This window comes from Phocoena phocoena, chromosome 21 (assembly GCF_963924675.1).
Source record: "Phocoena phocoena chromosome 21, mPhoPho1.1, whole genome shotgun sequence".
NCBI classification, from domain to species: domain Eukaryota; kingdom Metazoa; phylum Chordata; class Mammalia; order Artiodactyla; family Phocoenidae; genus Phocoena; species Phocoena phocoena.
The window spans coordinates 18,722,592-18,748,195 of NC_089239.1; the positions used below are offsets into that span (position 1 = coordinate 18,722,592).

Consider the following 25,604-nt stretch of genomic DNA (forward strand, 5'->3'; position numbering starts at 1 on the left):
AAGGTTGTTTCAGTGGGTTGTGTAGGCTTCCTGGTGGAGGGGACTAGTGCCTGTGTTGTGCTGGATGAGGCTGGATCTTGTCTCTCTAGTGGGCAGGTTCACGTCTGGTGGTGTGTTTTGGGGTGTCTGTGGCCTTATTATGATTTTAGGCAGCCTCTCTGCTAATGGGTGGGGTTGTGTTCCTGTTTTGCTAGTTGTTTGGCATAGGTTGTCCAGCACTGTGGCTTGCTGGTCGTTGAGTGAAGCTGGGTGCTGGTGTTAAGATGGAGGTCTCTGGGATATTTCCACCGTTTAATATTATGTGGAGCTGGGAGGTCTCTTGTTGACCAGTGTCCTGAAGTTGGCTCTCCTACCTCAGAGGCAGAGCCCTGACTCCTGGCTGGAGCACCAAGAGCCTTTCATCCACACAGCTCAGAATAAAAGGGAGAAAAAGTAGGGAGAATTAGAAGTATGAGTAAAGAAAGAAGGAAAGGAGGAAAGGAAGGAAGGAAGAAAGAAGCAAAGAAGGAAAGAAAGGAGGGAGGGAGGGAGGGAAGAAGGAAGGAGGGAAAGAAGGAAAAAAAGACAGAAAGAAAGATGATACAGTAAAAATAAAATAAAGTATAATATAGTTATTGAATTAAAAAATATTTAGAAAAAAAAAAAAAAGGCACGGATAGAACCTTAGGACAAATGTTGGAAGCAAAGCTATACAGAGAAAATCTTACACAGAAGGATACACATACACCTTCACAAAAAGAGGTAAAGGGGGAAAAATCATAAATCCTGCTCCCTGAGACCACCTCCTCAATTTGGGGTGATTCGTTGTCTAAAGGAGGGAAGGAAGGAAAGAAAGAAAGAACGAAGGTAAAGTATAATAAAGTTATTACAATTAAACTTAATTATTAAGAAAAAGAATTTTTTAAAAAAAAGTCATGGACGGATAGAGCCCTAGGACAAATGGTGGAAGCTAGAGTATACAGACAAGATCTCACACAGAAGCATACACGTACACATTCACAAAAAGAGGAAAAGGGAAAAAAATCATAGATCTCGCTCCTAAATTCCACCTCTTCAATTTGGGATCATTCCTTGTCTATTCAGGTATTCCACAGATGCAGGGTATATCAAGTTGATTGTGGAGCTTTAATCCGCTGCTTCTGTGGCTGCTGGGAGAGATTTCCCTTTCTCTTCTTTGTTCTCACAGCTCACAGGAGCTCAGCTTTGGATTTGGCCCTGCCTCTGCGTGTAGGTCGCTGGAGGGCGTCTGTTTTTTCGCTCAGACAGGACGGGGTTAAAGGAGCCGCTGATTCGGGGCCTCCGGCTCACTCTGGCCGGGGGTTGGGGGATGGGGGAAGGAGGGGCACTGTGTGCGGGGCGGGCCTGCGGCGGCAGAGGCAGCGTGACGTTGCGGCAGAGGCCGGCGTGACGTTGCACCAGCCTGAGGCCCGCCGTGCGCTGTCCCGGGGAAGTTGTCCCTGGATCCCGGGAACCTGGCAGTGGCGGGCTGCACAGGCTCCGCGGAAGAGGGGTGTGGAGAGTGACCTGTGCTCGCACACAGGCCCCTTGGTGGCGGCAGCAGCAGCCTTAGCGTCTCCCGCCCGTCTCTGGGGTCCGCGGTTTTAGCCGCGGCTCGCGCCCGTCTCTGGGGTTTGCGCTTTCAGCCGCGGCTCGCGCCCGTCTCGGGGGTTCGCGCTTTTAGCCGCGGCACGCGGCCGTCTCTGGAGTTCCTTTAAGCAGCGCTCTTAAACCCCTCTCCTCGCGCACCAGGAAACAAAGAGGGAAGAAAAAGTCTCTTGCCTCTTCGGCCGGTGCAGGCTTTTCCCCGAACTCCCTCCCGGCTAGTCGTGGTGCACTAACCCCTTCAGGCTATGTTCAAGCCGCCAACCCCAGTCCTCTCCCTGAGCTCCGTCCAAAACCAAAACCCGAGCCTCAGCTCGCAGCCCCGCCCGCCCCGGTGGGTGAGCAGCAAGCCTCTCGGGTTGGTGAGTGCCGGTCGGCACCGATCGTCTGTGCAGGAATCTCCCCGCTTTGCCCTCCGCACCCGTCGCTGTGCACTACTCTGCGGTCCCGAAACTCCCCCCTCTGCCTCCCGCAGTCTCCGCCCGCGGAGGGGCTTCCTAGTGTGTGGAAACTTTTCCTCCTTCACAGCTCCCTCCCACTGGTGCAGGTGCCGTCCTTATTCTTTTGTCTCTGTTTTTTCTTTTGCCCTACCCAGTTACGTGGGGAGTTTCTTGCCTTTTGGGAGGTCTGAGGTCTTCTGCCAGCCTTCAGTAGGAGTTCTGTAGGAGTTGTTCCACGTGTGGATGTATTTCTGGTGTATCCGTGGGGAGGAAGGCGATCTCCGCGTCTTACTCTTCCGCCATCTTCAAGGTCCCCCCTATTTTTCTTAATTAAGTTCTCAGAAGTTGAATTACTAGACGAAGGAAACTTAAGTCACTTGCCAAATTGTTTCCCAGAATAATTACAGCAATTTCCAAAGCCACCAGTTTTTATCAGAACCTTGGCACTGCATGCTGTTCTTAAGAACACTGTTGTGAATTTAATAGGCAAAAAAAAGTTCTACGTTTTAATTTGGACATTTTAGATACTAGTGAGGTTATATTTTAATTTTTGTCCTAAGTCAAAAACAACTAGCAAAAAAGGAAATACAATTCTTTGAGTTTTCTGTTTATTATTGGATTCTGGTTTTTTTCTTAATTTATGCACCCTTTTAAAATTATACTCTCCTTTAATCTGAAAACTGTGTTTGGTCCCAGATGTTGGTTTCTAATATCATTCTCTAAGGAAAGGAAGAAGGGCTCCTTGGAGAAATGGCTGATTCTAGAACTAGGGCAGGGTATTTTGAAAATGAGCCTGGAGCGTCTTATGCCAGAAAGTAAAAGGTACTCCAAAAAATAAAATAAAATATATCGATGGTGGTATATCAAAGGGACATAGGATCCAGTTGAAAATGTCCCAGTGACCAAAGCCGGAACAATTTCAGCAGGAAAATAAATAAAATAGTGTTCATTTATAACTCAGAGTATAAATAATGTATAACTAAATAAAGTATAAATAAAGTATAAAAACTCAGAGTATAATAAATATCTTTGAGTCTACCGATACAAAGAAATGATTGAATGAATAAATAAATGGGGAGAAAAGAGAAATCTCTTTTACAGAAAAATTCTGAATAATTTATGTACATACTCTGCCCTCAAGGAGGGGAAGAATAAATCTCCACTCCTTAAATGTGGGCTGCATGTGGTGACTTCCTTCCAAAGAGTACAGGATGAAGACAGGGAAGTAATGAGTCACCTTACAGCGGAGAAACCTGGAAAACTCCCTCAACCAGGTGATTAAAGCCAACATCAACAGTGCTAAGTCACATTGATAGTGTGTTCCCTTGATATGACGTGGTGAGAAGGGCACTTTGCCTTTGTGGTCTTCCTCCCCAAAACCCGTAACCCCAGTCTAATCATGAGATAGACACCAGAAAAGTTCCAATAGAGCAGCATCTTACAAAATACCTGATCAGTACTACTCAGAATTGTCAAACTCAACAAAAACAAGGAAAATCTGAAAAATTGTCTCAGCCAAGAGTAAGGAAACATGAAAAATAAATGTACTGTGGTCTCCTAGATGGGACCTTGGAACAGAAAAAAAGATCCTCAGTGAAAACTAAGGAAATCTGAATAAACTGTGGACTTTGGTTAATAACAATGTATCCATATTGATACATTAATTGTCCTAAATGTACCATGTTAATATATGATGTTAGGAATATCAGCAAGTTGATGAGAGGATATATGGGAACCTTGTACCATTTTCTCAATTTTTCTATAAGTCAAAATTGATAAAACTATTTAAACAAAAACAAAACAGCTTGCATTACTGACCAAAGGACTGCTGCAATCTGGAAGATTGGAGGTCAGGTATATTATCTTTTTCACCCCAGGAGATCTCTCATTCCTTCAGATCTCTACATCTTTCCTGAGATCTGTGATGTGCGTTTGTACATAAAAGTGTTCTGAGGGGGAGGGGACTGCATATTTGATGCATTCCAAGATAGAACTAGATATTTTGGCATCCATCTTACATAAACAACAATTCCACCAACATGTATTTGGTTTTTAGGACCTGATGGTTGCAGTGTGTGATGTTTATTTATAAAAGTATTAAACATACTAAGGACTCTTCCATTTCCATCACTCACTAGAACTTACCTCTAAAGTTAAAAGGATCCAGAACTCTGTAGAAAATGTAATAAAAAGTCAATGGTTTTATTCCTTTTGAGTATTAAGTCTTTTACGAAACTAACTTTCAATGCTAGGTTTTAAATTACTTTTAGAAAAGGGCAAGGGAGATATATCTGCCTGAATTATGGGACTGATGGTTCTGACAATGGAAAGTTAGAGACTAGGATACAAAATAACTTTTGCTTTGATCTTCAGTGCTCTGACTTAGGCTTCCTGGTACTTTCTCTTTTGTCCATTCCACAGTTCTAGCAGAGGGCTTACTCTGTGCTAAGCTTGATCCCCTTGTGGGGTTACATGCTTGTGGAAGAGACAGACAAAGGACAAATGAACCAACAAAATAATTTCAAATTATGGTGTGTAGCACAAAGCAATCACACATGGACCTGATAGACAGTATGGCAGGGGGAAGGGACAGAATGATCAGGGTCCCTATCCTAGTAAGGGAATCGTGGAAGTTCTTTGAGAAGATGACATTTAAGCTGAAACCTGCAAAATGAGAAGGAGCCATCCAGAAAGTATAAGGAATAATGTTCTAGGCAGAGGAATCAACATGTACAAAGTTCATAGATACTTTCTCTAGATCAACCCTACCTTTTCTCGACTACTACAGAATTACAGCATCATTTGATGTTATACATTTTATACCACTCAAATATTTCCAAACAAGATAAACAGTTCTATAAAGACCATCAGTACACTTACCTGTTTGTCAGTGTTTTCTTTTTTTTAAAACAATGAATAATAGCATGTTTCAAATTTTAAAGTAGTGTCATCAACAGGTGCATGGTGCCCAACCTAGAATTTTTAAGTAAGAAAGAAAATCTGGCAAATCCTCTGATAAACCAGTATGATTGCATATGATGGGTCAATAAACAATTTGGATTTTTCTTTGTTAGGTCTTTAATTCTGTTAGTGAGACCTGAATGGTGACAGCTTTCTCATTGACTCTGCTTCCCAGTGAACTGCTTTTTCAGAGTAACTCTGAAAACAATGGAATAGATTCTAGGAATCCACGATCCAATTGGGAGATAGTTTTCCACCTGTTGGAAATGTGGTTCCCAAACTTTTCTTTGACTCTAAGGTATTTAATCTGCTGCTACTCCTGCCCCAGCCTCTAGGATCAGGCTGCAAGGTCCTATTTTTCTGGGTTTGAGACTCAACACTGCTCACTGCCACTCACTGCCCTCATTTATATAGTCATGCAATCCGAAAAATTGTGTAAATATATTTCGTTTTATAAACTGAGATTTAAGGTAGCAAACGAGTGAAGAGCGTCTGATAGAACGAATACACCAAGGCTTTATAAATGTGGCCTTCATTTATTTGTTATTCGTATTCATTTGAAAAGGACTGGTTAAAGTGTAATTTGAAACACTATGAAATTAGTTAATAGTAAGCAAATGCTGTGAGCATCTTGCAGGAGGAATATTTAATGTGGAGAATACTTTTTTTCAAATATCTTTCACAAACTCTTAAGGGGCCTAACTGTAACATACCTACTAATTGAATGTAAGTAAATTTGATATACTAATTTGGAATAATTCATATTATGTAAATTTCTACTTAGAGAAAACTTATTTTTATTTTCTTTACCTTAATGAGTCTGAAATTTTACAACTATATTAAAAATCATGCATTTGTGAATATTATGGTACCTTAAAATTATTTACATTTGGAAGCTGAAGATTTGTTTTGTTTTTGTTTTTAATTTATTTGTTTTTATTTTTGGCTGTGTTGGGTCTTCGTTGCTGCGCGCGGGCTTTCGCTAGTTGTGGTGAGCGGGGGCTACTCTTCGTTGCTGTGCACGGGCTTCTCATTGTGGTGGCTTCTCGTTGTGGAGCACGGGCTCTAGGCACGCGGGCTTCAGTAGTTGTGGCACATGGGCTCAGTAGTTGTGGCTTGCGGGCTCTAGAGCACAGGCTCAATAGTTATGGCTCATGGGCTTAGTTGCTCTGCGGCATGTGGGATCTTCCCGGACCAGGGCTCAAACCTGTGTCCTCTACATTGGCAGGCGGATTCTTAACCACTATGCCATCAGGGAAGCCCTGAAGATTTGTTTCTAATTTTAAAATAACCTCAGTAGAATTATCAACCTCTAAACAAAGATTTTTAATTTTTATTTCTCTGAAGATAATGATTTAGGTTCAAATATCATGACCTCATTTTCATCAAATTGTTTTTCTTTCCTTCATTGACATACTTAAATCACTTTTTTAAAACTTTTTAAAAATTGTAAAATATGTCTTACATTCAAAAACCATATATAAGGCACAGTTTAAAGAATAATAAAATGAAAACACCTGAACAGTCACCCAACCAAATAGAAGCTTTATTTATATTTGAAGTATCTTCTGTGTACTTCTATGTTGTATTTCCCTGCATTTCTCAAGAAGTAACAGCTATCCCGAGTTTTGTGTTAATCATTTCCTTGTTTTTAAATAATTTTATCATATATACATATCCCTAACCATAATAATATATAGTAGTTTATTTTATATATCTGTTCAATAGGTTGAGAGTCTTGGTTGTACACAGCTGTAGTTCATTAAATGTTAAGTGCCATATAGGATTCAATTATTTGGATAGATCATACTCCCGTTTATTTATCTATTCCCCTTTTGATGGACATTTGGGTTGTGTTTAGTTTTTTACATTTTAAACAATGGTGCTGTGAATACCCTTGTACATGTCTCCTGGAGTACATTTATAGGAGTTCAAATAGACTTTTTAAACCATATTTTTGTGATTATCAAGTTGGAGCCCAAACAAATTTTCGTTTTTCTCAAATAAGTATATTTTTAAATTGGTTGGGTCCAGTTGGCAGTATAAGAAGTAAAATCAATGACTAGTTCTGGGTGCTAGAGAATTCATGTAATGATTATCCCTAAGTTAAAACTCACTTAGATGAGAATACATGCTTGATGTATTTGTTTCTATTTTTGTTTTTAATTATAACCAATTGAAAAATACATCCACTGAACCAAATTTGTTTATTTTGCCATTTCATCTATTAATGTAACTAATATTTGGATAGAACTCTACAGTTTATAAAGCACTTTTACATACCTTATTTCTCTTGAGTTTCACAAACATCTGAGGAAGTAGGTATTCTTCTTCTTCTCTTTTTTTAGATTTATAAACTAATGATCCATGAGATTAACAGACTTGCCCAGATTTTAAATCTATTACCTCTCTGAATCTATATGCTATATACTGTTAATATTTTATAAATACCTCTTTGTGGGTATAGTAGATAAATATGTTATCATTTCTTTGAGAACACTGATTAAAATTTAACTTTCTTCCACAGTTCCATCTCTCTTATGCAGAAAAAGAATTGCTAGAGAGAGAGCCAAGAGGAGAAGCCCATCAGGAAGTTCTTAGGCGAGCAGCCAGAGACCTTCCCATCTACACCAGGACCATGTCTGGAGGTAGAGGATAACGAGTGCTTTGGCAGGATGGGTTGTGGTGATGGTTAGAAAGCATATCTATACTCGAAACTGTCAAGCACTCATTGAAACACATTGTGCTTCAGCTTGGATTATTATTAAGTCTCTCCTGTACAGTCCCATAAAACAGAATGGAAACATGAGCAATGCTATGGCACAGAGATCTCAACCAAGTCCGAACTGACTTTACTTCTATTCTGCCTTCGTAGCTGTGACTCAGTGAAGATGTTAGAACTGCTGAAACTTGATTTGTAGTTGCGTTCATTTTTAAAGTTTTAATTCCTATTCTTATTTAATTCAAAAGAGCAGTATCTGTTATGAACATAACATTGATAATTTTACATAAATTTTAAACTTAGTATGTAAATTATACAAAACTTAATTCGGGTATTGATAAAATTTCTTTATCTTTAAAATTTATGGTTTTTTTTTTTTTTTTTTTACAAAAGCAACTCAATAAATCTCATTTACTTGGACTAAGATTTTTAAGGTAATTTAACAGCTATCTAATTAAAGAATTGTCTTAAAAACTGACACACATGGACTGCTGGTACTTGCCCACAAAGGCTCACCCAGAAAGAAACTCTGTGACTTTAGACGTATCCTGTCCCTTTCCGTGGCCACTAGCCCCATGTGGTTGTTGAGCACTTAAAACGTGGCTAGTCCAAATTGAGATGTGCTTTAAGTGTAGAACACACAACTAGTTTCCAAGACTTGGTATGAAAAAAGGACTGTAAAATACCTCGTTAATATTTTTATATTATTTATATTTGTTTCTGACTCACTTTAGAGTCCTAATTGAATATAACGCTAAGCTTCGCACTTGATTTCTTCCTGTTGCTTTTACTGTTTCTCAGTGAGCAAGTGGTCATTCCCTGGTTTAATATTATGCCACTGGTTCTGTCCCATAAAGAGAGCGATGTGCTTATGTATGTTTACATATATTTGCTCTGCATAAGCCTAAACTAATATTGAGGAAATTTAAGCCCCCTAAAAATAAGTTAATACACAAGTTGCCAAAGCTAGTTAATGGCAGTGACAGTATCAGCTGCAAAAATCTCGTCTCCTCATTCCTAGTGAAGTGCTTTTTCTGCTAGACCCCTTGCTACACCACATTAAGACCAAGGAGGGAAGTATAAGTCATACCAGGATAGAGTATTACTATTCATTAATAGCAACTGCCCTTTGGATTTATAAGTTATCTTCTTGTGTGGGTTATGTACTGGTAAGGCTGTCATCTCTTGTATTGTGTGCCTATCTCCTGGGATGAACTTACATTTCTCAGTATTTGTGACAGTCTGGGACAGAATCTGGACTTCCTGATAAAGTCTTTCTATTTTTAGCGCAAAAATTCTGGATGCATGCTAAAATCAATATTAACTGACTAGAGTCACTGACTCAAATTACAGAAAGTATAATAGATTATAATGCTGGTGCGATTGCTCTCCTTCTGGAACATGTGGAACGTAAAGGTAATCATGATGCAGAAAGGGCGTCCAGTGAAGCAGCCACAGTACCCCCAAGGCAGGAATGTGAGCAGGGTCCTTCTTACCCCATCCCCAGCAAAGACCCTTGGGTCGTTTGGATAACTTCCTTCTTCACCCTGCGAAAGGCCGTGGACTAAAGCAACTGAAAGGCTCAGTTGATGTTCACACACTTTATACGTCTTAAGAGAACTGAAGAAAGTAGATGGCAATATAATTTGGGGTTTTCCCATTCATTTTCAATCCACAGTCCTTCCTCCAAACCTAAAAGAGAAAAATACTAGCTGCCTGTATACTGACTGCTGTACCCAGAGAACAAAGTCAACCATATACAGACTTGGGTGTAGGGTGTAGTGAGGCAGGTATTAAGTCTCCTCATCTCACTTGTTTGTCCTGTGCTTTCTTCTGATCCAACCATCTCCTGCCTTCTTACAGGGTTCTCCAAACTCTGTTATATTATTATTTATTTTTATTTTTATTAATGAGGACTATTTGCTTTCTTAGCTCTCCCTTTCCTACAAAAAAATATTTGTAGATTTTTTGACAAGGAAGGTAACCATTAGAAGTGAGGTAATCGGGCTTCCCTGGTGGCGCAGTGGTTGAGAGTCCGCCTGCCGATGCAGGGGACACGGGTTTGTGCCCCGGTCCGGGAAGATCCCACGTGCCACGGAGCGGCTGGGTCCGTGAACTATGGCCGCTGGGCCTGCGCGTCCGGAGCCTGTGCTCCGCAACGGGAGAGGCCACAACAGTGAGAGGCCCACGTATCGCAAAAAAAAAAAAAAAAAAAAAAAAAAAGAAGTGAGGTAATCAGTTTATCATTTTGCACACAGATGTTGGTAATGTTTCCTTTTCAACATGTACCAAAAAAGTTTTAAATCACATAATACATGAATAAATTCTCAAAAAATTCGAGCAAGACAGTTAAAATAAAATGCCCCCTCCACTGTTAAGACTTTTTAAGTGATAATTAGATGGCTCATTTAAAATTCCAGTGGGATGATTTTAGTTGAATATAATATGGCACGTGGAGTGTTTTTTTATTATAAGACTAAATTTCTGTTTCTGAAAGACTGTAAACAAAACCTTTTTCTACGTTGTTTTGATTTCTTGTGAGTTATTACCCACTTTAATTTGAAAGGTTTTTTTACCCCAGTGTACTTTAGAGATAATCACCACTTGGAGAGAATCTAGCATTGCCCACCAGAACTCACCTGGAAATTCTGTGACTTTAGACCCATGCTGTCCATTGTGGTAACCACTAGTCTTTAAGTTGTGATTACTGACAACTTAAAATGTGACCGTAAGTGTAAAACACATAACAGGTTTCAAAGGCTTGGTATAAAAAAAAGTAAAATATGTCACTAATATTTTATATTAATTTTATGTTGAAATAATATTTTGGATATATTAGGTGAAATAAAATATATCATTAAGGGGCTTCCCTGGTGGCGCAGTGGTTGAGAGTCCACCTGTTGATGCAGGGGACACGGGTCCGTGCCCCGGTCCGGGAGGATCCCACATGCTGCGGAGCGGCTGGCCCCGTGAGCCATGGCCGCTGAGCCTGCGCGTCCGGAGCCTGTGCTCTGCAACGTGAGAGGCCCGTGTACCGCAAAAAAAAAAAAAAAAAAAAAAAAGAAATATATATATATATATATATATATATATATATATCATTAAAATTAATTTCCCCTGTTTCTTTATACTTCTTTTAACGTAGCTCCTAGAGAATTTAAAAGTACTCATGTGGCTCACATTATATTCCTTCTGGACAACACTGCCTCACACTTTGATACTTCGCATGAGCCAGTAATACCTTAGACCGTCACTTGGGATGTACCCGTGAGGCTTCTTCATTCAGGAGATGAGCAGGCCATGCCATCCATCTCTGGAATTTCTGAAAAAGAAAGTTATAAGGGAATGATTAAGGAATTATTTCAATATTGAAAACAACTCCATCTAGGCCTTGTTGTCTTAAAAATAAACCTCATTTTATTCTTAGTTTATAGCAACCATTTCTGTTTTTTAGAGATTATAGTATTAGCTAATATAATCTTGGTAACCGTGTTGCAAGTATTTTTTCCAAATTTTAAGTTCATTAGTATTGGTTTTGCTGGTTCTACTGGACTGCCCACTTAACTGATCTCCTGTAATTTTGGCAGACTGAGTGCATCCTGTCAGATGCCTGTGTACTGAAGGAGCATCTCCAGATCAGTCCTCCATAATTGTCTTTGATATCTGTATTAGAGAAGAAAGGATCAGGACTTCAGTCACAAGAATTAAAATTCTCTATTGGAAATACCTCTTGCAATACTCACTTCTAATCTTGTATTTCACCCAGCAGAAAAGATGTGAGTGCTTTCCCAATTCAAGCAACCAATTGAGTTTATTCACAAATTTCTAAAATGTGTTTCTCAAAAAACTTCTAGAATGTGGTTGTATCCTCCCCTAGTTATCCTGGCAGGGTACTGGAAATGAATTGATTTAGTCGAGGGAGACATTCTGTTTACTTTGATAGAAATGGACATGGTTGCACCCTTTGTGAATCTTACTGTGACTGCTTTATAATTATATAGTATACTTATAGTTGAGCGTGCCTTAGAAAAATTTCCCCAAAAGATTTTCTATTCTTGGGAAACCTCTCCAGACAACTGAGGCTATAGGCAAGTCATTCCATTTTTGTATTTACGCAGTCGGATATGTCATTTTTACCGAATTTAAATTCATTATGCTTTTTAGAATTTAAATTTGGATAGATGATTAAAAGCTATTTAATTGTATATTCAATTCACTGTTAAATCTAAGGCTAAGTGGAACTCTTTTTTCATAGCAATCCGCTATTGTGACAGATGCCAACTTATAAAACCAGATCGCTGCCATCACTGTTCCGTCTGTGATAAGTAAGAAAACCTTTTACTTCTAAAACGTCTACATGCTGGTGGTCTTTTTATTTAATATGTTTCTTTTCTCGCCGCTTTCCACATTATTTCCTTTTCTCCTTATTCATGCTTCTCAGACCTTTATTTAAGAAGTATAACCAGCATGGTCCCTTGCATTAATATGAGTGTGGCTGAGGGCCGTGATTGTTTGCCCCTCTCCCCCCAGATTTTCGCTGATATGAAATGCATGATTTTTCGCAGCTCATACTTAGCTGGTTCTAGTTAACAAGTACTTCTGTGATTCATTTCCCTCTTTATAAAGATAACTCAATTGGCTTCATGACAGTCAGATGTTATTATATACTTATACAACAAGGACAGTACTACTTGGCTTAAGGTTGGATATTAACGGAAAAGCTTTATCCAGACTTCGTATAAATCTGTTGACATTTTGCACTTTATCTTTAGCATAAGAGTTGTATATTAACATACTGCTTGTTTTTAGAAAATTGTTTTATTTGCATCTTAAAGTGTGTATATTTTGAATTTAAAGTTCTACTATTGGATCGTCTAGAATTGGCCGTAGTGTGTTTATTTTAGATGAAGCCTTTGGCTACTATTCAGTTTTTAGATAAGTAAATAACTTTGCAATATTTTACTCACCATGACTCTTTTGAAATAGTATTTCCTCTTTATAAATGTATTGGGATTAAAACTTTGTGGGATGTTGAGTTTTATATGTGTGATTTTTTTTTTTAGATGTATTTTGAAGATGGATCATCATTGCCCATGGTGAGTATGGCTCTATACTTAAAGAAGTTTCTGTCCGTTATAACAAGTTGAATCATAGATCTATTTAAATCTTTTTATAAATGAAATCTTGCCTTAGCTGACCTAGGAGGACCTTTCAGATTAAGTTTCTAGTATTTGTTTAGTTAGCTCAAAAGAGCCTTTATTCAGGAGAGTTTCCGTGAAATAATTTTAACACCAGTAGGTTAACAATGTAAAAGTTATTTTCTCATATTTGCTCAGAACAACCGGTTTTCTTTGTATGCACATGCATAAACACAGAGATTCTAAAATACTTCTCAGAAATTACACCAAAATGTACACATAAATTATACACGATAGTGCACTCAAAGTTTCTAATAAAGAATGAATTCATCTAGAGCTTTAACAATATTTTAAATAAAACAACACTTAGGAGTAGAATAGGAAATATACAAATACACACATATGTTTAAAAAAGGGTTTCCACTTAGAATTCATTAATATTTTTTTTTAAAAAGTGTGAATCATGAAATTAGATAACTTAATAGAGGATTATTTGAAAGATCTGTTTAACTAATGAAGGTTGATTTTTCTACCTTATAATTCTTCATCTCAATGTGCACATCCCTGTGACAACCACGCTGAAGTTGCCAGCCAGGTCGGATTTAGACATTAATCATGATCATTCTAAAAGCCTTATCTTCTTTCAGGGATGGCACTAGGGAAAGGTAGATGTGCCCACAAATCTACACCGGGGGTAGGTGGAAACATACATAGTAAATGGTTATCTTAGCTACCGGAAACAATAGAAGAATGTCGGGTTTGCAATGTTATTTACCTCTCTCCAGGGTACCCCGTACTTTTCTTCACCTAGATTTTCTGCTTTAACATGTCAAGGCTAGTTAATGCCTATGAGAATAATGCTCCTCTCAGAGAAAGTTGTCAGGAAATAACCTCTCTTTGGAGTATTAATTTTCATTTGAGGTCATTCTTTTGCTTTCCTCATTCTTTCCTTCATTCCATTCATTCTGTTCTCTTTCTCAGCAAGTTCTTTCCCCCTGACATCTCCAATTATACGTTTTCTTAGTCCTCCTTATACTCCTCTGTTGATCCTTCCAGTAACACCTGCTGTCAGTCCCTCCCCACTGCCACCATATCCCCACCATCCACCTGTGCATTCTCTGCACCTGTGGTGGACACTTCCCAAGCCCACCCACTGTTCCTACTTTGGGCACTACCTTTTCTTTGCTTCTCTGCTGAGGACTCTCTTATGTCTGGGGGGTTTGTTCAGCTCATAATCCAGGCAATTCAGAAGTGCCAGGGCATTAATGCTTCCAGAGGCCATTCTCACCCAGTGAGGGCCTGGCCAGGAACACATGCTTTCTCAGCTTTTCTCCTCCTTTCTGGATAGCTGGGTGGTCTAGCTGTGATTGAGCAGAGTGGTAAAGAAATCAGGGACATAGAGTTCACTCCCGTTTTCCTATCTTAAAGTGATAATGGATAGTGGTAATAAGCAATGGAGAGCTGGAAACAGGATTAATCCCAAGCTAGTGCACACCTATAAAGCTTGCCATGCCCTTGCTATCCTCAGAAAATTACACATATAGAAATGATGATTTACTACGATAGCAGTCTTTCTGTTTGTTTGTTTTTTTAACTAATTTATTTTTGTCTGCATTGGGTCTTCACTGCTGAGCACGGGCTTCTCATTGTGGTGGCTTTTCTTGTTGCGGAGCACGGGCTCTAGGCACGCGCGCTTCAGTAGTTGTGGCTCGTGGGCTCAGTAGTTGTGGCTCGTGGGCTCTAGAGCACAGGCTCGGTAGTTGTGGCTCACGGACTTAGGTGCTCTGCAGCATGTGGGATCTTCCCGGACCAGGGCTCAAACCTGTGTCCCCTGCATTGGCAGGTGGATCCTTAACCACTGTGCCACCAGGGAAGTCCTGATAGCAGTCTTCCTAAACCTGAAATTAATTTGGCTTTAAAAGAAACATAGCATAATTGGATAATCTTTTCAATTTTGACAGACCCTATTACATAAGGGGGACAGATGTGACCCTAGAGTTTTTAAAAATGGGTTCAGGTTACATGTCTATACACTACCTGTTGTCACCTTCACGCTGCGTGGCAATGTGGAGGAAGTTGAATGGACTCACTGCAGTGCCTTTCAGCTTCTGCGTTGCTGCTTCTCTGCACTGTCACCTCCTGTGCTGCAGCCACTTGCCCCAGCCACCATCCAGATCCGGGCACTCCCTTGCAGAAAGCAGTAGCCAGGTCGACTTGTGAAGGGTTTGGTGCCGAGGACCTAATATTCACCTGGTGCCAGCTAATGGAGCAGCCATTTTATTTATTTTAAATTTCAAATTAAAATTCTAAATGAAAAAATGTACAGATAATACACGCTCGCAGTTCTAAATTCAAAAATAAAAAGGTACAGGTGTTCTTCTTAGCCCCTCCTCCCCACCTCCTTCCACTCCTCACAGGGAACCAGTGTTGGTTGCTAAATGTCACGTGTGCTTTTCAGATATAAATCTGTATGTGTGCGCTTCCCTGGTGGTGCAGTGGTTGAGAGTCTGCCTGCCGATGCACGGGACGCAGGTTCGTGCCCTGGTCTGGGAGGATCCCACATGCTGCGGAGCGGCTGGGCCCGTGAGCCGTGGCCGCTGAGCCTGCGCGTCCGGAGCCTGTGCTCCACAACAGGAGAGGCCACAACAGTGGGAGGCCCGCGTACCGCAAAAAAAAAAAAAAAAAAAAATCTGTACGTGTGCGTGTGTTTAATATTTTTTATACACATAAGAAAATTTTTTACACGTTCTTTTAACACAAGTGTTTGCCTTATGGACTGGGTCTCTGCCTTTTTTTCCCTTCACTTAATATATCCTGGAAATTGTTTCATATCAGTATATAAAAGATCTTCTTTACAGCCATTATGTGAATGTGTAACAGTCACTTACTAAGACCTTTAGTATGTTCCCAAACTGTGGGGAACCTTTTTATCCAGGTCTTGTGTATGATTTTGAAGTTCAGTATCTGTCAACTTTTAGTGTTGGAAAGATCATAGAGCCATACCTCTTCTGTTCTCAGTCACTTCAGCATGTCTGCTGTGGCCAGTTAAGAGTACCCATCAGGGTGCAGGGGATCAACCTCACACTTCTTTTTTAACTAAAGTAGAGATCCTGCAGTATTTGCCTTATTGGGTTTCCTATCAAAGAAGTGCTTTTTCTTTTAATATAAAATTTTCATTTATCAATTAATTATATTAACAGTATACCTTGACATGCTTGCCAGTGGTTAGGTAGCCCTAATTAAATAAAATAACTTTAGCCTCCGTTTATTGAGTGCCTGTAATGTCTAAAGATGATATATCCATATATCTGTAAAAATCTGTAATCCTTAAAACAGAGGATTATTATTAGAATTTAATTAGAAATTATTAGAAATTACTTGTTTCATTTTAAAGAAGAGGAAAGTTGAGCCTCAGATAAATTAAAGAGTGGGCTTAAAGTCATATAGCAAGTTTTTTGGACTTCAGAGGCTACTTTCTTTCCATACTTTTTTTTTTGTATTATGTTCTTTTTCCAATTTAGACTCAGAAAGCAATTTCCCTAAAACAGAGCCAAGAGCTGTTTACCCTGAATTTAAACAACATATAAGGCATATTTACCTAGAATGTGTTTTATTTCTCCATATAAAGTCATTCAGACTCAGAAACATGCACTTCCTTTTCAAATTGAGTCTACAGAGTAGTAGGCAGTTAAAATGTCTAACCAAAAGCTGTCTGTCATGATGAGACTAAGATGTTATTAGAAATAAATATTATCACTCTTATTTCCTCAAGTTCAAAGTACCTATCAGACTCTAAAATACCTACCTGGTCTTTATTTACTGACTTTCTCCTGTTTCCTGGCTCTGACATGGCAAATTACACCATGACCCTAAGTAGAAGTTAAAGTAAGCTAAATTACATGTTGTAAAATCTACGTTCAAAATCATTTTCCTTTCTATAAAAACGCTATTTGTCATCTAACACAAAAGCTGCTTCTTACATTCCTGCAGGAAGAGAAACAGTCTTTCCTATCCCATCTCATTTTCCCCTCGTCCACAAAAGAGTCGTTGTCTCCATCCACATGTCCAGTCTTAACGCACCCAGCCTTTGTCTGCCCGTTCTCTCCTCTTGAAACCAACGCATGGAAGCACAGGGAATATCCTATATCCTTGTGTGACAGAATACATTTAGGCTAGGCTAGTATGGAACTGTTTGCGGTATTATTTCTTGCCATTGTTTCGTTCAGATGTCGTAAGAGGCAATCTCAGTAACTGGTTTGCACTCACACTGGAATCTCTAGAACTGCAAATGTTACTGTGTGCATACAGCGGGCACCCTCAGTTTCGCCTCCTTTATGCATTTGTCATACACAACACCCTTAAGTTCCAAAATTACTAAATCTAATGCTGTTCCCTTTGCCTTATATTTTTTAAGGTAGATGTACACATTTTCCATTTTTGTTTCAAATTTCTGTTTACTCATAAGCCCAGTGTTTGACTTCTGAATTTTTTCAATTACAAAAATTTTTTTAATTGTACGAACACTTACCATGAGCGCTGTCCTCTTAGCAGATTTTTAACTCCACAGTACAGTTTGCCGACCAAGGTACAGTGTTGTACAGCAGATCTAGAACTTGTTCATCTTGTGTAACTGAGTAAACATTTTTCATATGAACATAGTTTCACCTTAAGAGAGACAGAAAAATGTTTCAGTTTATTGGCAAAGGCAGTAGAGAGCAAGATTACCTTATACTAACATTAGAGTAGGAACAAAGGTGTTTGAGGAGAGGAAACACCTGTGTGTTCTATGCAATGAGTTTGTTATACCAATTAACAAAGTGAACCCGTGAAGATAGCAGCCAGTTCCACTTAGGTGTTGTGTCACATTTATACATTATCTAGGAATTCCCTTGTCTCTATGAAAAGGGGGGAAAAAGCTTTGATAGAAAAAGTGTGACTGTAAAGTATGAGTTGTATTTATGTTTATTGGTACAGTAGTTTGAATTCTTACCACCCCTCTTACCAAATAGAGTGATTTCAGAGTAAGGACTGAGAATTATATATCTCCATTTTTGGAATCATTACATATAGAGCTGGCTCTCATAAAGGATCTCAGAGTGCTTGTTTGACAGATAAGGAAAATGAAATTCTTAGAGACGATAGCACTTTATCAGGGCCACATAGTTATTTAGCATCAAATGTGCACGACGACCTGGCTGTCTGGTTCCCAGTCCTGTTTCTTTTCTTAAACCTACCACTTAATATGCTTTGATAATCTGGTTGCTTCAGTGCTATACTGACGGCATGCAAGTAGTCTCTGAAGAAATTTCATCTAATTTGGGAAAACTTGAAAGGTTTTTAAATTACTTAATCGTAGTTAGAAATCAAACCCAAAGGCAACGCAGAGAAGAACTTAGAAAATTCCTTTTATCTGCTTGGTATGAGTAGATTTCTCACAGTATCTATGCTTAAGGCATGTGTTTATTTGTATAACTGGACAGGAAATATAGGGGTCATGATTGATTAAAGCAGTATTACATATACATCAAATTTTAAAAATCTGAACATAGAAATTCCTTTTTAGTGAAGTGGATGTTTTAGTGTTTGTATGTATAAAGATATCTGAGTTATGCTTAAAGAAATGCCAATAAATTTTAAATGTTAGGAAACAAAATACTTGTATTAAGGTTGAGCATATGTATACCTAGGGTGACAATGTAAAACTCATTGAAAATGTTGTTTTTGTTTCGTTAACAGGGTGAACAATTGTGTTGGATTTTCAAATTATAAATTTTTCCTCCTTTTCTTGGCTTATTCTCTGCTGTACTGCCTTTTTATTGCTGCTACAGATTTACAGTATTTTATCAAATTTTGGACCGTAAGTCATTACCTTGGTGACTTTTTTGGTATATTATAGATTTTCAGTAGTGAATTAATCCTGACACTAATTTTATAGAAGAGAGCTAACATATATAGTCAGTCCTCATTATTCGCAGATTCTGTGTTTGTGAATTCACGTACTTGCTAACATTTATCTGTAACCTCAGAGTCAATACTCAACGTAGCTTTTGTGGTCATTTGCAAACATGCTCAGAGTAGGGAAAATGTGAGTCACCCACGTGCACATTTCTAGTTGAGATCAAACCAGAGGACCTGCTGCCTTCTTGTTGGAACTCACATACTGTAAATAAGTGTGCTTTTTCATTCTATTTAGTGCCATGTCTTTTGCATTTTTTGTGCTTTTTTGTTGGTGATTTCATTGTTTAAAAGGTCTTCAAGCCTAGCGCTGAAGTGCTGTCAAGTGTTTGAGCGGAAGAGACTGAGATGTGCCTGACGGAGAAAATACATGTGTTTAGTGTTTAGATAATCTTCCTTCAGACCTGAGTTATGGTGCTGGTGGCTGTGAGTTCTGTTATTTAATATGCATTAAATAAGGTATAAATTAGGTTTTATAAGCAGAAACACACAGAACAAGGTTACGTATTGATCATTTGACAAAAATATTGTGACCAGAGGCTTACAGGACCCTAACGCTGTATCTTCCCAGGAGAAATGGTTCAGGATTCACAAATTCGGTGTTCATGGCAACTTTATAGAACAGCACCACTGCGAATAACGAGAATTGACTATATAAGAAGAATGTTTTTCTTAGTATTGAAAAAATAGAAGTATTTCTTTATGTGTAAAACGATTATTAAACTATTATACCTATAATGTCCTGAATTGTTATTAGATATTGTATATGCTTTAGGCAGCTCATTTGTTTTCTTCACTGTATATTTTAAACATAAGCAAAATGAAGTTAGAACTATGTGTTTTAAATACCCAAAGATATTCCTTACAACACCAAACAATGGTAAAAAATAACAGTTATCCCCTGCAGGGTTGCTTTATTACATTCATTAAATTATCCTTTCTTATGGTAAGGGTTTCTGAATTGCTAGATCACTGATGTGAGATTTGAACCACATTCAATACTAAAGATAATTGAATCCTGTTATGTGCCAGTTATATTGCTAAGTGCTAGGAATCCACAGGTGAATGAACATGGCCTAGCGTTCAAGGATACTTCCAGTGACCAGCTGGGAAGAATGATCTCTAATGAATGTCTGAGAGCCTGTGGCCTCACTGCTCCTCATTCCTGTGGATGATTTTATTTCCAAACCACAAGTAAATTTGTAAAGGCACGACTGGTTTTCACTGTGATGACTCTGCTGTCAAAAGCTATCAGTGAGATCTTGTGACCTGGGTCAATCTGACAGGTACTACAGGATATTGAAACAGAATATCAGAAGGGGACACGTCCTGGCAGCTCTGGTGCTTCACTAAGTGTCCCCAAGCCTGCCATTCTAGAGGGACTCCAGATCTCCTTGGACATACGAACAAGGAGCAGTCTGGGCTTTTTCATCCCATGGGTACTGTAAGGTTTATTTTAGACAGGTGTTATAAACCAGTGTTGATCTTTTTTGTGACGACGTTGTTTAAAGTAGCTTGAAGTATTATTGTGGATGTGTTCTGTGTGTTTGTAGTTGATGCTGTTGTTTGTAGTGATGTAAAACATCAATGAGAAGAGTAGCTAAATTGTGCCAATTAACCTTCCATTTTCTGGCATTATAATCAAACTGTTTAAGCATTTGTAAATCTGGAGTATGTTAACAAAACATTTTCAGGAAGTAAATTAAAAGCTATATTTTATAGCTTGTTTTATCTTGTTCCCTACTGATATAGTTTACACACATCATAATTTTTCTATGAATTTGGTTATACAAAAGAAAATAAAGATCCCAAATTTTAATATATTTTCCATATATATATATATACGTATATATTCATGTTCTAGTAAACATTTATTCGAACCTGAAGATGTATTTTTTTCCTCAGAGTTTTAACATAAAGCCATATATCTTTCTCCATACCTAAATTTAAGAAAAATTTTATGGAAAAAATCTTACTTATAAAAGTAGGGGAATACTTATCCCTTTGACAAAACATTTTATTTTCTTCCTTTCTTTATAGAATGGCCTACCTGATACTCAAGCCAAGTTCCATATTATGTTTTTATTCTTTGCTGCAGCTATGTTTTCTGTCAGCTTGTCTTCTCTGTTTGGCTATCATTGTTGGCTAGTCAGCAAAAATAAATCTACATTAGGTGAGTATCCAATTATTGTAGTTAACAGAACTTTAAATACAAAACCAAATAGTCATCAGAAGTTGCCATATGATTAAATGCTAACCTGTCCTGAAGCTGTAAAATCATTCTTGTTTCCCACATTGTCTTGTGGGACAAATACAAATTCACTCATTCCATATATTTTTTGACTGTCCATTGTGTGTAAAGCATTGTGTATATACAGTGGTTAGCAAGGGTGAAATAGTCTAGTGAGGGACACAGAAAATCAATAACCAAACATAAACGTAATTACAAAATGCGAAGTGCTTTGAAAGAAACAAACAGGATGTTCAGGTATGAAGCAAGGTCTGGGGATGGTAGAAGGGAACTATTTAGATGGAGTGGTCAGGGAAGAGCTCACAAAAGCAAAAAGTATATTTAAACTAAGAAGTCAGAGCCAGAACATCTCAGGCAGAGAAAACAGTATGTTCAGAAGCCCTGCAGAGATGGGATACAGCAAAAGCAGTGCTTAGCAGGAAATGTATAGCTATAAATGCTCACATTAAAAAAGAAATACCTCAAATCAATAACTTTACACCTTAAGGAACTATGAAAAGAAGAGCAAAAAGTAAACGCAAAGCCAGAAAAAGGTGGGAAATAATAAGGATTAGACAGGACATTATGGAAACAGAATTCTAAAAAACAGAAGATCAATGAAATCAATAATTAGTTTATTGAAAATTATCAACAAATATGACAAGCCTATAACTAGAAAGCAAAAAAGAGGACTCAAATCATGAAAATCAGAAATGAAAGTGGGAACATGACTACCAACCTTGCAGAAATAAAAAAGTTTAATTAGGTAAACTTGGGACTTCCCTGGTGATGCAGTGGTTCAGAATCTGCCTGCCAATGCAGGGGACACGGGTTCAAACCCTGGTCCAGGAAGATCCCACATGCCATGGAGCAACTAAGCCCGTGCACGGCAACGAAGACCCAGCACAGCCAAAAAATAAATTAAAAAAAAATTAGATAACCTAGGTGTAATGGACAAATTCCTAGAAACACAATCTACCAGTGTGATTCAAGAAGAAATAAAAACCTGAATAGACTTATAATAAGTAAGGAGATTGAATCAGTAATTTAAAATCTCCCAACAAAGAAAAGCTCAGGACCAGTTGGCTTCACTGATGATTCTATCAAATTCTATCAAACACTTAAGAATTAACATGAATTATTCTCAAACTATGCCCAAAATTAGGAGAGAAGGAAACATTTCCTAAGTCATTCTGTGAGGCCAACATTGCCCTAATACCAACGTCAGACAAAGACATCACAAGAAAAGAAAGCTATAGACCAATATTCCTTAGGAATATAGGTGGAGAAATTCCCAATAACATATCTGCAAATCCAGCAGCACGTTAAATCCTACTTTGTCATGGTATATAACCTTTTATCCCAGGAATGCAAGGGTGGTTCAATGTATAAAAATCAATCAATGGTAATATACCACATTAACAGAATGAAGGGGAAAATAGCACATTTTTATCTCAACTGTAACAGAAAAAGTGTTTGACAAAATACAACACCCTTTGATGATAAAAACACTTAAGCTGGAATGGAAGGCAACTTCTACAACCTGACAAAGGACTTTATGAGAAATTCTCAGCTAATATGATACTCCGTGATGAAAAATAAACCTTTGCCCTAAATAAATAAACCAAGGATTCCGTCTTTCACTATTGCTGTTCAGCACTGTACTGGAAATTCTAGCCAGAGAAATTACTCAAGAAAAGGAATTAAGGTATTCAGATTGCACAGGAAGACGTAAAACTATTGTTTTTGTGGATGAAATGATCTTACGTATAGAAAACCATAAAGAATCCACAATAAAAACTATTAGAGCTAATAAAATCTGCAAAGTTGCATGATCAATATGCAAAAACATCAGTTGTGTTTCTATATACTATCAGTGAACCATCCCAAAGGAGGTTATTGAAATTTCGATTACGATTTCAATGGCCTTTCATGCATAAATGGAAAAGCTAATCTTCACATTCATATGGAATTTCAAGAGGCCCCAAATAGCAAAAACAATATCCACCAAAAAAAATTGTTAAGTTCTTCCTGTTTATAAAACTTGCAACAAATCTATAGTAATCAAAAGAGTGTGATACTGGCTGTGAGATTCCGTTATTATAATAGTGAAGATTAATTGTAGTATATAGTCAGTGAATGTTCATTTTTAGGATTCAGGTGAAATCTTATCCCAGCAAGTACTATTAAGGTGAAAATATTGGTATAATAATTTCTAAACAAAGTACCTTATTTCAAATTATATGTAGAGCAATTAAATTATTTTTCAAACGTAAATTTTTCTACTAGCTTTTAACTTCTAGAAACGTCTAGATTTAACTTGTAACACTGAAAGGACTTCCTCTGGACAGTATGGTCCTATAATTATTAAAGCATTTTATAAAAAGCTATATAACCTAGGCTGATAAATGTTAAGGATCTTGCAAATCACATTTTTCATCGTACCATGACTCTGCTAGTTATATTTTTCCTTTTTTAAATTATGGGCAGAAATCATTACACTTCTATGTTTATTTGCACCCCAAAACTAACATGTTAGATTTTGCATCTCGGCATTATTTAAGAAGAAAATGTAGCATCATAGACAGAAATTTGATGACCTTGTTCAAGGTCCACTTCTGTCATTTATTTTTTGTGATATTTTGAGCAAGTTGCACGGTCTCTCTGAACCTCAGCTTCCATATGCAGAGTGGGCATAACCAGCTATGATGTACGGCTCTGCATTGGACCCTGGTTTGGACAAAGAGCTTTAAAGTACATTTTTGATCAGCTAGAAAAAAAATTATGATTGGATGAGATAAAATTTTAATGAAATTGGAAAATGGAATTTATTAACTGAAAAAAGGTTGTAGAATGTATCTTTAGTCGCACTTTGGTTAAAAAAATGTACATTTGTAATTATTTTCTCTATCCATCCAGCCGTCCATTTAATAAAGATTTAGAAGCTATAAAGTTTTATTTGCTTGTTTGCATTTTCTGATTTTCTGCAATGCAGATGTGCTGCTGCAAGAATAAAAGGGTTACTTAAAAACTAAAATAGATCTGATCATATTTTATGTTTGTTTTAAAAGAACAGACAGTCTTCATTGCAGGGCTGTTGATAGGCACATAAGCAGTCACAGGAGGCTAGCCATCGGTGTTCAGAGTTTCTGCATTTAATTCAGTCATTTCTAACTATGGGGGTTGCTAGATGATGTGCCCTTTACTCATGCGATTGCTCTACCATCTTTTCTAGAGGCATTTAGAAGTCCAGTATTTCGACATGGAACAGATAAGAATGGATTCAGCTTGGGTTTCAGTAAAAATATGCGACAGGTTTTTGGTGATGAGAAGAAGTACTGGTTGCTACCCATTTTTTCAAGGTACTTTGTTGTGAAAATTTTCAGGGTTTAGACTGAAAATGGAAGTAATCCAACAAAAGAACTCTGTAATTCTGCATAAAAACTATTTTTTACAGTATTATTTTATGACTCACTGTTGTGTCAATGTGGAAATCAGTTGACTCACATCTCCGTAAACATACCACATTCAAGCCAATGTCTGATATACACGTTTTGTCCATAATATAGCTATGTTCTACTCACAGAGATCATCTTTTTTACTGCATAATTGTAAGTTTTTATTTTAATTACAGTCTAGGTGATGGCTGCTCCTTTCCAACTTGCCTTGTTAACCAGGATCCTGAACAGCCATCTACTCCTGCAGGATTGAATTCATCATCTAAAAAGTGAGTCCATTTTTTTTTTTCTATTTTACTTTGAAAGAATATATTTTATCCTCTTGCGTCCTTCAATTATATGTTCCTTTGAAAAAAAATTTTAAGAACTTAAGATAATTTACTACACTGGTTTCTACCTGGAATGAGGGTGAGAGGAAAGTATGACTGGGGAGGGTTACATAGGGAGCTTCGGTCATAATTATAAAATTCTGTTATTAATCTGGGTGGTCAGTAAACAGGTGTTAACTCTCTATACATTTTTGTTAACGGAAATAAATTTTGATTTTTTAAAATGTGGTGCTTAAAAGAAAATAATGTAAGTCCAAATTAGTCCCCCTAGTGATCAGGTGAGCAGACAGGTTAAACTTTCCCTCTGACCCTCCAGGCCTTTCTTCTCGGCAGTAACCATTATAAAGAGATCAAAAAACTTCCCTGCCTGGATCAGGCCTTTGGAGATGAAGCGGAATCCCAGACATCTGCTTGACAGTCCCGTTAGCAATGGGCACCATATCCTTGGTACTCTTCCAAGACCTCTAAGCATGATCTGAGCCATTTCTGTGGAGAGAGAAAGAAGGGAGTCTTGGAAATTCATTGTCTGGAGACTTTGGTTACTGCTTTAAGTCTCTTTTGGTTCCAGTCTATCAGGCATTTGAGGAAGACCTGAAATTGGATTCTGACTTGGCTACTAACTGCCAAAAGGCAAAACTATCTAAACGTTTCAAAATGCTCTACGTGAAGTTTTAAGTTGAAACATTTTTTTACATGTTCAAGAGAGACTTTTTTTTTTGATGTGACCATACCTCTGATTTTTAAATGAAAGCCAATAGTAAAAGCATGA

General features: G+C 37.9%; 1 protein-coding gene across 1 annotated transcript in view; it reads left to right on the forward strand.

Annotated features, from left to right (window-relative positions):
* The window catches only part of ZDHHC2 (zinc finger DHHC-type palmitoyltransferase 2), a 70,518-nt gene that overhangs the window by 40,015 nt on the left and 4,899 nt on the right, over nucleotides 1-25,604 (forward strand). Inside the window, exons 4-10 of the mRNA XM_065899852.1 lie at nucleotides 7,531-7,651; nucleotides 11,981-12,050; nucleotides 12,789-12,821; nucleotides 18,600-18,720; nucleotides 20,859-20,991; nucleotides 24,284-24,410; nucleotides 24,683-24,775. Coding sequence (XP_065755924.1) covers nucleotides 7,531-7,651; nucleotides 11,981-12,050; nucleotides 12,789-12,821; nucleotides 18,600-18,720; nucleotides 20,859-20,991; nucleotides 24,284-24,410; nucleotides 24,683-24,775 — 698 coding nt within the window. The remainder of the gene's footprint in view (nucleotides 1-7,530; nucleotides 7,652-11,980; nucleotides 12,051-12,788; nucleotides 12,822-18,599; nucleotides 18,721-20,858; nucleotides 20,992-24,283; nucleotides 24,411-24,682; nucleotides 24,776-25,604) is intronic.